Here is a 12,500-nt window from a genome sequence, read left to right as displayed (position 1 = left end):
CAGGTATTAAAACACACACACGCACGCACGCACGCACGCACACACGCACGCACGCACACACGCACACACACACACGCACACACGCACACACGCACACACACACGCACGCACGCACACACGCACACACGCATACACGCACGCACACGCACGCACGCACGCACACATGCACGCACACACGCACACACACACACGCACACACGCACACACACACGCACGCACGCATACACGCACGCACACACACACATGCACGCACACACGCGCACACACACACACACAAACACACACACGCACACACGCACACACACGCACGCACACATGCACACGCACGCACACACACACACGCACGCACACACACACACGCACGCACACACACACATGCACGCACACACGCGCACACACACACGCACACACGCACAGACACACACACACACAGACACACACACACACAGACACACACACACACGCACACACACACACGCACACACACACACAGACACACACACAGACACACACACACACACACACAGACACACACACACACACACACACACGCACACACGCAAAAGATGATTTTTTTTTTTAATGATTTTTCATTGATATTTAAGGTATTGGTCTCGTCTATGTCTCACCCTGCCTTGGTCTTGGTCTCGGTCTTGGTCTTGGTCTCGATCCCTAAATGTCTTGGTCCACACTAACAGAGTCCAAGACATTCATGAGACCAGAGTGCCCTGAGACCGAGTCAAGACCAAGACCTTTAGGGATTTGAGACCGAGTCAAGGCCAAGACCAAGGCAGGGCTAGACCAGGACTAGACCAAGACATTTAGGGATCGAGACCAAGTCAACTAAATATTTCATCTTTGATGTTTGAACTAGAAAGCAGAGTGGAGCAGTAGTCCCACACACCTGTCATACCTCCTCTCTCTCTGTCCTCTCCAGGTGACATCCAGCCGGGCAGCTGCCCACTTAGCAGGCACAGACTCCCCCTCCCAGTCCCAGAGAGACTCGTTTGCCCAGCAGGCCCACGGCAGCGCCTTCCACATGCCCTCTGATGGCGGACCTGCACCTGCTGGTCCATCCATGTATTACTCGTGTGCCACTTTGCCCGCCCAGGTACAAACCCCTGAAGTACTGTGTTTGATGTTTGAGCTGTATGACGGATACTTCCTGGTATCTGATGTACATCATCAGTAGAATCCCTCACACTGGAACTCTGCTGAAACCAAAGTTTAAGAGCCACTATGGGCTCTTCTTTTTATTGACTCTTTCCTTCCTGACGCATGGAGGGAGTGCTTTAGTGGGAATCTCTGTCCTGAGAATCACAAACTCGCCCCTCTGCTCGTTTGCTCGGGCAGATGCAGGAACAAAACTGAGTCCGAGTCGTGGCACAGATATCAACGACACATCTTGAATTGTTCCTGCAGATTCATTCAGTCTGTGGGTTCTGTAGGTTCAGCTCACACTGAAGAGATGCTGCAGGGCTGCAGGAGTCAGAGGAGAGCGAGGGACGGGAAGTCACTCGATGCATGTGGAATGTTTTGGATTCTGCAGCAGTAATGAATCCCTTTCATTTAAAACAGTCTGTCTCATTAGTAGATCTGCTGCTGAAGGTGAATGATCAGAATGATGACATACATGCACAGACACCACACTGTGTGTATCTGCAGCGTCCTCATTCTGTGGCCCAATTCTGTGGAAATGATGTCCAGTCTTGAGAACCAAAATGTCCGAGGGAATCAGAAAGCGAGAGCACAGAGAAAGAAAAAGAGAAAGAGTAAGACTCCTGTGATGTGACGGACGATCTGAAACGAAGAAATGAGAAGCAAACTTTGGGATTAAACTCAAGATGTTTGTGATTTAATAAGTCGGGTTTTCAGGACGACAGTTTGGGCAAGACTCCCCTTGAGAAATAAAAAAATAAAAAAAATAGTCTGAACAAAGAAATGAGAAGAATAAAAAAAGAACAGGATGAATTTATAGAAGTACAAAGAAGATGACATCACATAAGAAGTCTTTCCTCCTCAGGGGAACATGGACTGACACATGGACATCTCACAGATGTGCAGCCTCTGCACTTCAGCACATCCTGAGCACGCTCTTCTAATTGAACATTTCAAACGGGTTCCTTTAGTTCTCTTAACTGCACGACTTTGTAGTTCCTCCACTCTTCTCTCCATTTGGAACAAATTGAAATGAACGTTAGGCATTCAGAGGAAACTTCATTTGGTGTCCTGCTTGCTGGCGGTCACATTTGGAGTTGATTTGGTTGTAAAGGTTCATGTTTGGTCTGATGGGCTCGGAGCGCTTCATCAGGACGTTAGCACAGATCAGAGTGTCTGCTCATCTCGCTCCGAGGGGACTTTTTCATCCCTCTGAAAAGAATGATAAGAAGATGAATATTTAACGTGAGTGACATCCTCTCTTCTTCTCTTACAGCGGGTGAGCTCCCCCCTGCAGGCGCTGGGATCCCCGACCAAGCTGCAGCGCCTGGGATCAGCCTCATCCGACATGCCCAGCTACGCCACGCTCCAGAGGGTGTCTTCACCCAAACAGTCGCCCAGCCGACTCGCCAAGTCCTACAGGTGTGTGCAGGCTCCACCTCACCTCGCTGCTGACTTGTTGTTTTCAATCATACCAGAATATCTAAAGATATTTTTTCCTCAGTATTTCGCTGCTTTCCTGAAGTTCAAAATGAAACAGTTCAACAGTAATAGCTCCTCGGTGGTTTGGCGTCGTACGTGATCATTAGATATTTCTTGATTTGACACAAAGCGTCGTTCTGCATCAACAGAGTTCTTCTACTGTAGATCACTGACTCTCCAGGAGGGGCGGACTGGGATAATACCTCAGGCCACCGTGTCCTCATCATTCACTAATCACAAGCTAACTGTCACAATTACTTTAACAAATTGACATATGACTCAGTGGGATATCCAAATCACAAGAAGCAGCAGTTCTATGATAGTGAAAAAGTGCTGCTGAGATGCTCCGGTCCACAAACTCTGTTCACCAGATGTGACAAAAACATGTTTGTTTGGTAAAGACGCCATTAGAGAGTAAGAGCATCAGCTTCCCTGCTTTAAGTTCTTAAGCACAGACGATGACAGGTACCAACACGACTCTTTAAAGTTCATTAATGGAACAGGTCTCGTCCTGAAGGACAGTTTCTAAACACACTCTGAACATGTCAGCGTGTTGTAGGCCTGAGGAAGCAGCAGCTTGCTCGTGGGCCTCTCATTACGAGCTCATGCTGTTTGACCAAATGTTTGTTCAAAGCATCAGAACTCTATTTATGCTTCCATGGAGATTTGTGGGGCTTTTTGTGCCTTTAATGGAGAGACAGGACAATGGATAGAGTCAGAAATCAGGGAGAGAGAGAGAGAGCATGGAATGACATACGGGAAATGAGCCACAGGCTGGATTTGAACCTGGGCCGCCCGCCGGGTGGACTATAGCCTCCGTACATCTGTGCACTAACCACTGTGCCACCAGCACCCCCTTTACTCTAGTCTTTTAAAAGAGAATGAAACCGGCTTCAGTTAGCAGTGATTGAGCGTGCAGTCATTAAACAAACACAGTTTTAAAATTTACGTTCTAATAATGCTCCGCTCCCTCCTCCCTCCTCCCGTAGCACCTCATCGCCCATCAACATGGTCGCCGCCGGCTCCTCCTCCCCTCTCCCCATGACAGCCTCCCCGGGGGGGAACCACCTTTCGTCGCCCATCCACCAGCTGAGCTCGGTGGTGGGCAGCTACGCCACCCTGTCGCCCACCAAGAGGATGCTGCATCACATCGGAGGGGAGAGCTACAAGATCTCCCACGAGCTGTACGCCAACGCTACCCTGCAGAGGCCCGGGAGCCTGGCAGGTCGAGGTCAGGACACACCCTTCTTACTGTTCTCTCTGTGTGCGTTTGTGAAAGTGTCTTTGTGTCTAAATGTATTTTAACAAATGCAGATAGTGTGACTCTTTGTCACTTTATATCCAGAGTAGAGGGAAGGTTCAGAGCAGCTCGATAGAATTAAACAAGACAAACGTCCCCCTGCATAGGAGGACGTTAGACGTGTGCGTCCACAGAGCACAGCGCCCACGACCTCCGTTACAGAGCACTCCTGCTCCCCTCAGTAAAGTGTCCGACTTCTCTCTATGACCACAGACGCCGAAGAAAGCGTTCACAACCTCTGTTTCAGAGCGCTTCTGTCACGCCCTCGTTGTTGCTAGGTTACAAAAGTTAACCTCCTCTTCCCTCTGTGATTTCCGTTGGGTGTGTTTGAGCTCCGTGTGTGTCAAACATGAGGACGATGTGAAGGGGGCATGTCCTGACATCAGCAGCTCAACGTCTGAAACCGTTCCCTCCCGAAGACGAGGCAGACCAGCGTCTCCTAGTCCCGCCCCGTGTTCAGAATAGTATCTTCACAGGTTTAAAGTCTGTGTTTTTATTTGTCACATTCTGATCTCCTGGTGTTTCCTGCAGGTAGTCGTGTGAGGCAGTGCCATGATGTGAGATCATGAGGTCATGCGAACACACCTTCCATTTATGTCGACTGGTGCTCCATTTATGTCGACTAGAAAGAAAACACACGTGCAGACATTTGATTAAATTGGCTCGAGGTTTTATCAAAAATGTATTACACCACAGATCTCATGAATTTCTCAACGATTCAGTGAAGAAAATAATTTGGATTTGTTTTTGTCTGAGCACTGCCAGGGTGCCCTTGAGCAAGGCACCAAACCCCCTCCCCACCACCAGCTCAGGAGCGCCCGCTGTGGGCAGCTCCGTCACTCTGACATCTCTCCATTAGTGCATGTCCATAGGATCCTGTTTCTGCATGTGTGTATACTTCAGCCTATGTGTGTTCATGACCTACAGAGTGTAAAAAACAAAATTTCCCCTTGCAGGGATCAACAAAAGTAAATCTTAAATCTTAGAAACATGCAGAGGCTTTTTAGGTCGGGTACAATAACTGCTATCTGAACCACTTCTCTTGCCCGCTTCCATCGCTGCAACACCTGTTGACCTGATAACTGCTCTCATATCTGGTAAACCGAGGAGTGTCCAAAACGGCCGTGTGGGGGTGTCTTAACGCTGCACATCTCAGTGTTCATACTGGTGAACTGGTTGCACTGGTTGCCTATTTAAAGGACGCAGACAAACATTTGTATCTAAAGCGCATCTTCTAGTTCAGATCCTGGAATTAGTTTTGGATTGTTTCATTCTGTTATCTTTGTTGATCCCCTCGTCATCCTCATTGAATAAAGTTGAATTCATCATTCACCCACGCCTTTCCTCCTGTGAACCTGTCCTTCATACCCCATTGTTTTCAGGCTCCAGAGGTTCCTACAGCAGCCAGCACAGCCACCTGGGCTCCGAGCTCCGACCCCTGCAGTCCCCTGAACACCACATCGACCCCATCTACGAGGACCGAGTCTACACCAAACCCAACCTGAGAGGACAAGGTGAGCTGAGAGCAGGGATACAGAGGGTTATTTCTCTTTCAGCTAAGGTGTCTGGATAAATGTTGGAAATGATAAGTGATGGAGGGATTGAAGACAACGAGACCAAAAGATGAGGGATGGCAGGAAGATGAAGAGGAACAAAATAAACTTGTGCTTGAAGTCGCTCCAGTCCATAAATAGCTGCAGCAGCCGATGAAGCTTCTATATTTAAAAATTAAGTGATGGATCAAAGAAAGCCTCTCCATCATGCTGCGTTAGTTAGAACAGAGAGTCTAATAGCAGATACGTTGTACATGTCCCCATCTGATCGTGGAGCGCTATTTACCAGATCAGGTGGGCAAATCCAATTGGGGTCTCAATGGCAATTTGTCTCTCAGTCACAGTCTGTTAACTAATTAGTTTCCTTGGCTGAAAATTAATCTCAATTAATCCCATGGGCGTTAGCTCGGGTGCTTTGAAATCATAGTAAATCAAGCGTGTCCTAAAATGTTGTTGACGCTGCGCCGCCGGTTTGGTCGCCTGAACCGAGAATGTTATTGCACGGAGAAATCCAGAGAGAGAGATAGAGAGAGAGACAGAGAGAGAAAGAGAGAGAGAGAGAGAAAAATCCATAAGATTGTGCCCCTAACAGACAGATTGAGCATAGTAATGAGGAGGTTTGAGGTAGTGGTTATGATGCTCCTCCCTGATCAGTCACTTTGATGCATGAACTCACTCTTCACCTTCAGCTGTGTCGCTGTGGATGTCAGTCACGACAGCAGCACTCAGTCAAACTCTCTCTCTCTCTTTATTATTTGTTTCTGAGTGCCACAAAGTATCCGTGGAAACCTGACTGTGTTTCAAGGTCAGTTCAAATAGTTTCAAGATGATAAAGCGAGTTGGAAACAAGCAGACAACACTTTACACTCGGCTTCACATCACAGGTGAATTTCCTCAGGCCTCGTCAGGGTCCCTGCTGTTCTATGCTCACACACACACACACACACACACACAGACTGACCCAGCTCGCCTCCCTCTGAGCACGCCGCTGTAACCCCGTCGACCATCATGCTCAAGTGGTTGTTGAAAAGCTGTGAAACAAGAAAACAATTCCTCTCTGTGTTTGAGCGTGACGGGAGGTGTGCAGGGTTCAGATGAAGGTATGATGATGTTCTCATGTCTCTGCAGTCTGACTGGATTTTAGGGGGGGTGGGTGTCTCTTTGGCACCTGATGTCAGCATGTTAATCCGGTTGCCGTGGTAATGCAGCTGAGCTTTGGAGGCAGTCATTTTGAAAAAGAAACAGACGTACATGTGGCTTTACTTGTTGTGTGTGTGTTTCTGTTCTTTGTGAGGTGAGGGGAGTTCACCTGAACTCACCGCACACCTTGACGTGCAACTTCTCTTTGATTTCAACATTTTTCTTCCCTTTCTGCTTTTTGTTTTTTCTGTTCTGCTGGTTGTGGTGGTGTTGTTGTTGTGTTTGCTTTCTTCTCCTCCTGACTCCCCGCCCCCTTTTCGGCTACATCAAACCCAGTGGTGAACCAGTTGTACCAAGAGGTGCTCAACTATCTGCTCTTTCCCTACGCTCCTCTCCCTGCTTTAGCCCCGCCCTCCCCCGGTGTCGACCCAATCCCCTTGCAGCGAACAGGAAGCCAGAGCGCCACCGCCACCTTTCAGAGAGGGAGCTTTGCCACGGGAAGCGGAGCGGCCGACTATGCCAACCCATACCGCACTCTGCAGTTCTGCCCGTCCACCGAGTCGCCCTACAGCAAGTCGGGCCCCACCCTCCCCCCCGAGGCCGCCCTGGGCCGGTCTCCATCAGTGGACAGCATCCAGAAGGACCCAAGGTGAGAAGAAAACATTTTGATGTAACAGCTCTGGCTTGTTGATGAAGCCCTTTGCTCCGCTCCTTTTCCTCTCTCACTGATCTTACTGAGAGCCAGATTCACCAGAGTCAAGATGATTATACAAAAACAAGTTTAAAAAGCACAAATTATAGGCGGACATTTAGATTTAAAGCCTCTGGAAATGTGCGTTGAATTGTTAGATATGACATCAAAGGGAAGATTTTCATTTAGCATCCACCAAAGTGTTAAATAAACGTCATAATCATCAGAAGAGTGACATCAAAACACAGCTGATTGAGACCATACCTGAAGACGGGACCATTTTTAAATACACCTGCCTGGTTGTGAACAACCACTACACAGGTGACATCCAGTGTAGAGCTTCAACAGGATGTGTGATGTCATCTCAGAATCGGAGGAGGGAGCAGGAGTGCTCGTATCTGAAAATGATTTCATGAGATAGTTTTAAAGCTTCATAGAGAAAGATCAAAACTCAACACCTGCTGCCGGTGTAGGTACCAGATGTGCTTGGGTGTTCAGATCGACTCAGGGTCCTGCGCCTGCTAGTGAAGTCACACAATATGATTCGGAGAGTTTATAGTTTTCACAGTTTGGTCGGGTCTTTGAGTACAACAGTGACCACCCACTGATGACAGGACATTTAATTCTGCACCAAAACGACCTTAAAAAATGTAAAAAAGACAAGACTGTGTACATGATTTTTGTCCGAAGTGAAGGAACTACACATCCCACAATCCATTGTGAATTATATTGCGTCTCCTTAAGAGTAACTTTTGTACATTTCCTGTTAGCTAACTAACTAGCTAGCCTGCTAGCGGGACTTATCTGTTCGCATACGGCGGCAAGGGGCGGGAAACAGCAGGCTTAGCCAATCAGAAACACTCTATGATCGTGGGAAGTGTAGTACTATGCCCCGATATCGCAAATTCTTCATATTGTATGACGTCAGTAGCAGGCGCATCAAGTAGATCTAAACACACCCGAGTACATCTGGTACCTACACCAGATATATGAAAGTCCAACAGTCCGCAATCGAGCCCAACAACCTGTACTCATCTGTGACCGAACGTTAGCGTTAGCACCTGTGGCTATCCATGCGTCATTTCCCCGCCAATACTTTGCCCTCAGACGACGCTAAAGCCTCGTTTCCACCAAGCGGTCCAGTTCATTTATTAACGTTTCCACCGTCAAAAGTTGGGAATGGAACCAAAATAAGGGATTCACACCGTCCTACTTCTTTTGGTACGCTTCTGTTTGGGTGCCGAGGGTACTGATCTGACCCTAAAGAGTCCCTTGTTCACTGTGTCCCATAACGAACTGAACCAAACCGGACTGCTTGGTGGAAACGGGGCTTAAGGTCCGTAATTATGAATTTTTACCAAATTTGGTCAATCAATACAATCAGATACGGTACAATGCGCTTCCATTTGATATGAAACGATCCGATAATTAACACATGATACGATAGGATACTATACAATTATAAACAATACAATACAAAACAATAATATATACAATAGGATACAAACAATATGATAATATACAATATGATAGGATACAAACATTAAGATGAAGTCTGCTTTTCCCTTGTGGTGACATTAAACACAGGAAGCCGTTTCCAGAGGCTTTGACTGTGAAAAGAGTTTAATGTGAGTCCACATGTCAGAGCTGTAATGTGTTGACACCAAACACTTTGTTTCAGCTCAGCAGATAATTGAGTGTCAGGGTTTGACGGTCCGGTGCTGCGGGGCTGGCTGAATCTGGGCTTCAGTACGAGGCACACATCACGCCACATCTTTCACTGTCCTCTTCTGCCTTCTGTTGGGACTCGTTCACACTGCCGTATGAATGCCTGCACACACCTCTAGGTCCAATTTAAAAGTTTGCTTTCGCTGTTAGGGACTGAGTGACTCTCTGTCACTGACAATCAGTCACGCTCTGTGCAGGAGGTAGACAAAGTCTGCTTTTAGAGCGAGAGCACTTTGTGTACGAGTGTGGGCGTGAGACAGAGAGAGAGAGAGAGAGAAAGAGAGAGAGAGAGAGAGAGGGAGATAGAGAGAGAGCGAGAGAGAGAGAGTGTGCGAGGGAGATACAGAGAGAGAGAGCGAGATACAGATAGAGAGAGAGAGAGCGAGGGAGATACAGAGCGAGAGAGAGAGCGAGGGAGAGAGAGAGGAGATGAGAGAAAGAGAGAGAGAGAGAGCGAGCGAGATACAGAGAGAGAGAGAGTGAGATACAGAGAGAGAGTGAGATACAGAGAGAGAGCGAGATACAGATAGAGAGAGGGAGAGAGAGAGAGGGAGACAGAGAGAGACAGAGAGAGAAAGAGAGAGAGAGAGGGAGACAGAGAGAGAGAGAAAGAGAGAGAGAGAGTGAGATACAGAGAGAGAGTGAGATACAGATAGAGAGAGAGAGAGAGAGAGGGAGAGAGAGAGAGAGAGGGAGACAGAGAGAGACAGAGAGAGGAGATGAGAGAAAGAGAGAGAGAGCGAGTGAGAGATACAGAGAGAGAGTGAGATACAGAGAGAGAGAGACAGACAGAGAGTGAGATACAGAGAGAGAGATACAGAGAGAGACAGACAGAGAGAGAGAGAGAGAGTGAGATACAGAGAGAGAGAGACAGACAGAGAGAGAGAGAGAGACAGAGACAGACAGAGAGAGAGAGAGAGAGATACAGAGAGAGAGACAGACAGAGAGAGAGAGAGAGTGAGATACAGAGAGAGACAGACAGAGAGAGAGAGAGAGAGAGAGAGAGCGTAACAGCTGTTTTGATCATTCTTTTGTCTTAGTTAGAATCAAGTTTGAAATAATATTCCTCTTGTGTCTTGGTTAGCCTCGTCTCTCTAACTAATGGCTGCACGGTGTCACAGAGAGGAGTCTCTCTTTGAGACCTTTCAGCTCAGGTGTAAGCAGGAGGTAGAAATGAATATATATGTGCTGTAGTCTAATGTTTTAATGGGTCACTTTGTGCTGAGATGCTCATTATCTGCTAACATTTGGAGACTCAGGAGTGTCTCTCCTGTTGCCATCCCTCTGTCCTCCACCCATTGTCTGACTGTTGTTCTTTTTCTCTTTGCACTCACATCGTGTGTCTGCTCGCTGTGACGCTCCAGTGTCATCGTTACACATCTGCATCGCTACATGTAAAGCACCGACTTGTGATGCATGACATTCTGCTTCTCCTTTCACGACATGCACAGTGGGCGTCAGAGTCCAGGCTGTTTGTGTAGATGATGAGCACGTTGAGTTAAAGGGAGGGTCCCCAGAGATCAGCGTTACACTGACAACACTCGGATTCTGCTGCAAATATAAAACAGCTTCAATGCTGCAGGAAGAGACTCTTTCATAATGAATATTATTATATATCACTGTCTCAACAAATCCCACACAGACAAAGTCCTTCAATCATTTCCAGCCTCTAGTTAAGTTCATTTGATCTTTTAGAAGACAAGAATAAAAATAGGTCCAGATTATTATCTTCAAAGTGTGTGACTGATCTCTGCAGGACCAAGGACAGCATGTAACTTGTCACACAGACGTTTATGATTTAAAGTTATGAAAGAGGAAATGCTCGACCCACCGGGCCAGAGAAGAGTTAACGGTTGAAGCACGGTAAAGTTTTGTCCATTCAGTGAATAATCCTGTTTCTGATCACCGGCTAACTTCGAGCTCAGAGTTAAACTGATGTTTCTCAAAGACATCACACACTTCTACCTCTAAGTTTCTATTCACTCCCGTAACTTTACTTTTATGTAGCGGAAGTCGCCTCTGCAATCTTTCAAAATAAAAGCTCAGCCTTAGAACACCCACACTTTAAAAACTGCTGCTCCACGTTTTTAAAGTGTGGTGTTCTAAGGCTGAGTTTTTATTTTGAAAGATTGCAAAGGACCAACAACATGCACGTGTTTGCAGTGATCGAGGCGCTCTAAACTGATCACAGACTTTTAAGATTTGAAGTTATTAAAGAGGAAATGCACGATTAGTTCACACAGAAAACAGGTCCGTTCATGGTTATTTATGGGACTGAAACTAAAAATGAAATGACTAGTTGTATTCTTTGAACAAACATGGCCACCCTCAGATTCTAGCCATGTGGTCAGTGTGACTGTTTAACGCTATCATCAAGGTCGTTTACACCCGATCCCGCCTACAGCCTGACCGACGCATGACCTATGACACATCAACGTGTGGCCCGATGTAGGAGATATCCAACTTGATGATTAGAAAGCATCGTTCCCCCGACGCTTTAAAGCTACAGCTCATTCTGGATCACTACAGGCTAGCTTGTCATTACGGTGCTGTCAAGCTTTCCTGATGGACGTCCTGTTTGTCTGAGATAGAGCGAGTCATTTTCAGTCAGAGCGAAACAGAAATTAATAAATTAACTGAGAATGATTCAGACCACCATGTATGTTTGTTTTTTAAAAGGGAGAGTTTGATTTATTCCGTTTGGGGATAGGATGACACGGTCGTGGGATCCGCTGGTCATTTGAAAACCTGAAGGAGAACGACCCCACGCTTCATCTATCTGATTCAAAACGTCTCCACCAGCAGCAACCAGGACTTTTAAACAGAACCAGATCTTCCCCCCTTTTACACCCTCTCTTTCCCAACATCTTCACCATCTCACCGCCCGCTCTCAGTGCATGTCCGTCACCCTGCCCGCCCTCACTGCCATTGCCTGGTAACCAGATGCTGAGAGAGAAAGACGAGTGTAGTGGCTACATACTGATATATCTATTCACTAATCATGGCTATCAATGACGCTTACTGAGTAACCTTTTGCCAGCAGACAGCCGACCAAAGCCTCTCTCTTGTTTCTCTCTGCCTGTCCCCCCTCGATAGGTACGACCCAGAATTCCTTGTGTGGAATCAAAATCAAGCCGAGCAAAGAATGACAAAGTAATCCAACCATTTATTTATACATATATTCATCCTGTCTCTCTATCTGCCTTTTGTCTCCTTCACTCAAATCTTTCCATTCTCTCTGTTACGACACACCGATATCAGACACAGCATGATGTCATCCGTCCTGTCACACACGGATCACTTTGGTTCTCGCCTTGCACACTGATGACAACATAGCCCCGCCTCTCATGGGTTTGGCTTTTTATTACCTCATGACATGACATCAGAGAGTCATTCCTATCACACCGAGAGAGAGACGTGGTGACATGAAGACGAAGCTTTATTAAAA

The 12,500-nt window shown here is 47.0% G+C and overlaps 2 protein-coding genes across 8 annotated transcripts in view; one reads left to right on the top strand and one right to left on the bottom strand.

Annotated features, from left to right (window-relative positions):
• Positions 1-12,500, bottom strand: part of LOC132978590 (neuropilin and tolloid-like protein 1) — a 609,128-nt gene that overhangs the window by 487,131 nt on the left and 109,497 nt on the right. The gene's annotated exons all lie outside the window — the stretch shown is intronic.
• Positions 1-12,500, top strand: part of ctnnd2b (catenin (cadherin-associated protein), delta 2b) — a 145,642-nt gene that overhangs the window by 93,165 nt on the left and 39,977 nt on the right. For 3 of the 7 annotated variants that reach the window (XM_061043796.1, XM_061043795.1, XM_061043800.1), the window contains 7 exons: positions 1-3; positions 938-1,111; positions 2,435-2,580; positions 3,630-3,871; positions 5,323-5,454; positions 6,970-7,282; positions 12,149-12,205. The exon at positions 1-3 is cut by the window's left edge and continues 149 nt beyond it. In XM_061043796.1, the coding sequence (XP_060899779.1) occupies positions 1-3; positions 938-1,111; positions 2,435-2,580; positions 3,630-3,871; positions 5,323-5,454; positions 6,970-7,282; positions 12,149-12,205 (1,067 nt within the window). The remainder of the gene's footprint in view (positions 4-937; positions 1,112-2,434; positions 2,581-3,629; positions 3,872-5,322; positions 5,455-6,969; positions 7,283-12,148; positions 12,206-12,500) is intronic. The other 4 variants (XM_061043801.1, XM_061043799.1, XM_061043798.1 and 1 more) reach the window with 2 other exon arrangements.

This window comes from Labrus mixtus, chromosome 8, assembly GCF_963584025.1.
Source record: "Labrus mixtus chromosome 8, fLabMix1.1, whole genome shotgun sequence".
NCBI classification, from domain to species: domain Eukaryota; kingdom Metazoa; phylum Chordata; class Actinopteri; order Labriformes; family Labridae; genus Labrus; species Labrus mixtus.
Note: the sequence above shows the minus strand (reverse complement) of the source record. Positions and strands in the feature narration are given on the sequence as shown.